Source organism: Anoplolepis gracilipes, chromosome 11, assembly GCF_047496725.1.
Source record: "Anoplolepis gracilipes chromosome 11, ASM4749672v1, whole genome shotgun sequence".
NCBI lineage: Eukaryota > Metazoa > Arthropoda > Insecta > Hymenoptera > Formicidae > Anoplolepis > Anoplolepis gracilipes.
Window position 1 is genome coordinate 11,103,960 of NC_132980.1, and position 4,318 is coordinate 11,108,277.

At 33.2% G+C, this 4,318-nt stretch overlaps 1 protein-coding gene across 1 annotated transcript; it reads left to right on the forward strand.

Annotated features, from left to right (window-relative positions):
- The first annotated feature begins 186 nt into the window (after positions 1-186).
- Rrp6 (exosome component Rrp6) lies at positions 187-4,004 on the forward strand. Its single transcript, XM_072901965.1, has 7 exons — positions 187-344; positions 404-497; positions 698-943; positions 1,024-2,538; positions 2,738-3,270; positions 3,354-3,513; positions 3,593-4,004. The coding sequence occupies exons 2-7, from the start codon at positions 441-443 to the stop codon at positions 3,647-3,649; spliced, it is 2,568 nt and encodes an 855-aa protein (XP_072758066.1). The 5' UTR covers positions 187-344; positions 404-440; the 3' UTR covers positions 3,650-4,004.
- The last annotated feature ends 314 nt before the right edge of the window (positions 4,005-4,318 follow it).

Here is a 4,318-nt window from a genome sequence, read left to right on the forward strand (position 1 = left end):
ACGCCATATTGGTGACGTAGGCATAACCGGGAAGTTTAAAGTTAATCATAACGTTGAAAAAAAAAACAAACTGATAATAATATAATAATATTACATATATTACATAAAACAAGATCTTATGTTATATTTTTTAACTTCAGTACGGAGCACGCTTGCTCTTGTCTGGCTACACAAACACGTGACTCATCAATGGCCAATCAAATTCTGTTCCGCATTGACGATTCTCTGATTGTAGGACTCTATATACGTAACGAGTTGATTTATCTCGTCTACCGTTGTCTATCCTTGACTGTGCAATGCGCTGGAATCTAACCTAAAAATAAGCTAAGTGGAAACAGAAAACGGTAAGCAGGGCAATCAAATTGCTCAGTGGCATCGAGATTATTCGTGATTTATATTCCAGACCAGGAGCAAAAAAGTTCGAAACGAACCTTTCCAAGATGGAATCTGTACAACCTGACGAAGCTCTAAACGAAACTTTTGACAAGCGTATCCAGGTGCGTTTATTCGTGCGAAGCACACATCAAAATTTATATAATTATCTTACAAATATATATATATTTATATATATATATATATTTTATATATATTTTTATATATATTATATTATATATATATATATATTTTTTTTTGTTTTATAATTTTATGTCACACTATATATATATATATATATATGAATTCATGTAATATATTTCAGGAAGCATATGAAGCAATCAGAGGTGGAATTAAAGCTGCTAATAATCTGCCTGCTGGAGACAATTTCAACTATTATATTTGCTTTCCAAGTTTTAACGAGGCTAGGAATAAGGATTTAAAAAGAATATTGGCTACAATGCAGATGATAATAAAAACAGCAGGAGGTTCCAGCAATATTGAAAGCGCAGATGTTGACGATAAGTTTGACCTTCTATTAGAGATAAATGATCATCTACTTGATCAAGCTGTGAGCATTGCAAATTTATGTGACAATTTGTGTTTTTTTATGTGACAATCTAAGTTTTTCAATAAATTTCTCTGCTGTAGAATATATTAATGGATGAAGAGAGCGGTATTCTACGAAATCCTCAAGTTGAACTGGTCGTATCACAAATGCCGAAACCAGTTGTGAATGGCAGTTGGAACTTAAGGACCGATCGTGCTAATGAAGGCTCAAGTAATTCCGACAAGATACGATTATTGGGTGGCAAGAATATACAGAGACCGCAGTTAATGTTTAAGGACAAGATTGACAATAGCTCGAAGCCATGGATGCCTCGAATTAAAGATAAACCGAATTGGAAAGAACCATTGGCTCTCTATGTCGAAGAAGGTGAACATGGCGAGGTCTTTAATCATCCTTATAAATTTGAGTTAGATACATTCGATGTACCTGAATGTCAATTGAACAAGAGCATACCTGTACGATACAAGCCACTGGAAAGCACCGAATTTAAATTGATCGAAAAGCCGTTCGAGCTCAAAATTCTCCTGGAGGATCTGCAAAATCAAAAAGAAATAGCTATAGATTTAGAACATCATTCTTACAGAACATTTCAAGGTATAACTTGCCTGATGCAAATATCGACAGTAAATACCGATTACTTGATTGATACTTTGGCTCTGCGATCAGAATTGCATCAACTCAATGAAGTATTTACGCATCCAAAAATTTTGAAGATCTTTCATGGTGCCGATATGGACATTCTATGGCTTCAAAGGGACTTGTCGCTATATGTAGTGAACATGTTCGACACTCATCAAGCCGCGAAACAGCTCAATCTACCTTATCTCAGTTTGGCCTATCTGTTGAACAAATATTGTGACATAAATCCCAATAAACACTTTCAATTAGCCGATTGGCGTATAAGGCCTTTACCGACAGAATTGATAAAGTACGCTAGGGAGGATACACATTACTTGCTTTACATAAAAGACATGTTGAAAAATGAATTGATTAAGACGGCTAACGGCAAGAGCAATATTTTAAAGGCCGTATACGATCGATGTACCGATCTTTGCAAACAAAGATATGAAAAACCAATCTGGAAAAAGGAGAATGTTATGAATATGTACAGGAAGAGTCAAAAATCGTTCAATAACAAACAGATGTACGCATTGACCGAGTTACACAGATGGCGAGACATCACTGCAAGAGAGGAGGACGATAGTATCGGCTACGTGTTGCCGAACCACATGCTACTCAATATAGCCGAGACACTGCCGCGAGAAATGCAGGGTATTCTAGCATGTTGCAATCCGATCCCACCGTTGGTACGGCAAAACGTACTCAAACTCCACAAGATAGTACTGAAGGCCAGAGAGCAGCCTCTCGTAATGTCCGTTCCAGAACAGGATATTCGGCAGAGGCCGACACAACAAAATCACGCAGTAGATTCCGGGACGCCATTGTACATGCCACATGATATACCGAGTGGTACTGAAGCGAGAGCAGATTTACCCTGTCTTTTGGATAAGAATGACTCGCAACAATTGAAGATGGACCAGCATCAAACGATGGAACACATCGTTACGCTATTTGATACACCAGTTACATCAGAGGTAAAATGATAACAATAACAATTAATAAGATTACGACATATCTGTTTATAGTTTTATCAAAGATGAGTTTTAAGACATTTAGAAAATATTTTAATAACATATTGAAGACATAGAAACTATTTGCACATATTACTATAAGTATTTAAGTAGTACATCTAAGTATTTTTATTAAAATAACGCAAAATTGCATTTCTTTCAGGACGAAGTTAGCAATGACAAGAAAAAGGCTATATTTATAAGTCCATATATGAGATATAAGTGTGTGATACCAATGGTAGTGCACCAAGAAACAAAAGAACGAGAGAAACAGCAAAAGGAAAATGAAAGAAAAGAAGCAGAAAAAAGTTCAGCTGCAAATGAAGAACATATAGATGAAACTGAGATTAATGAGAGTAAAAATAGAGTTTATGAACACTTCAAACAAATGTCTCAAGCTGTGAATAAAGAAGTTGTCCAAGCTCAAATTCAAGAAGCCGTGCCCAAGAAAAAGAAGAAAAAGAAGAAGAAGGCATGTAATAAGCAGTTAACCTTGGGTCAAATGCATGGCAGAAAAAGAAAGAGAGAATCCGACATTAAACATGAAATTCAAATGAAGAATAGTAATGACTTTTCTACACCGTCACCATCTTTGGATGTAGGAGCTATGCACGCATCTAAGAAAATGAAACTGGAAATACAAGGAACAAGCAAAGAGTGGAAAGACGATAATCCTGAAATAATTACATCAATAAGGTAAGATTTAGTTTAATTCGGAAAAAGGATACTACATGTAATATATTCGAAATACTAATGATGTTTTTCTAATCTGGTGGCAGAGGTAAAAAAAAGAAGGAAAAGAAAACAACTCAACGACAGTTAAAGGCACAGGGTATGTTACCATCAGAGAAATTCGATTATAAATCAGTAGACTTCAGCAGCTTTCAAGGTGGTAGTACAAAAAGTAATACGAGTCAGACGCAGTTCCAGCAACCTCGAGTAAGTAAATATATATTATTTTATCTTGTTATAAATCAGTATTAATATTTAAAATGTAATTAATGCGAAAATTTTTCAGCAAAAGAAAAAGGAAAAATGGAGAAATACAAAGAAATTGAAACATATTAACATATAATTTCTTGTTGACCTTTCATCAAATTATCTTTTGATAAGGAAAGAAGAGGAATACAATATTAATACGATGATAAGAGGAATGCAAATTTCTAAATATTTCTTTCTAACTTCATAATTCACTATCTCAATACTAAAAATTAATTAGGATTTTTGATTTTGACAAGTTCTTGATAAAATTTTGTCACATCTCTTAAAAGGCAAATTCGAAAATTGGATTTTGAAAGAAATATAAAAATGTTCATTTTTTTGTAACTTATTTTTAATAAGATGATACAGATTGTATATCTGTAAAAAGCATCTGTAAATGTAAGTGTTATGCATTTTTTTGAAAATAAAGTTGCTAAAAAATCCTTTTACGTAATGTAATTGTCAATATAGCCACATCTATGCTAGAAATATTTGGGTAATTACGTTTGATTAATAAAACAAAGAGTAAATTTTTTAATCATTATCTTTTCCATTAAAATAAAAAGGAATATAATACTTTATATCAACATTTTAGTGATTACGCGTTTATTTTATGAAAGAATTTATAATGAACAAAACATCTTTTAAGTCCATGATATAATGGTATTACTAAGGTTATCTAATTTTGAGATTAACTTGTATCTTTCTAGTTTAATTCTTATCAGACAAATTTTTTTCTTTATGGACATGTTATCTTGACCCA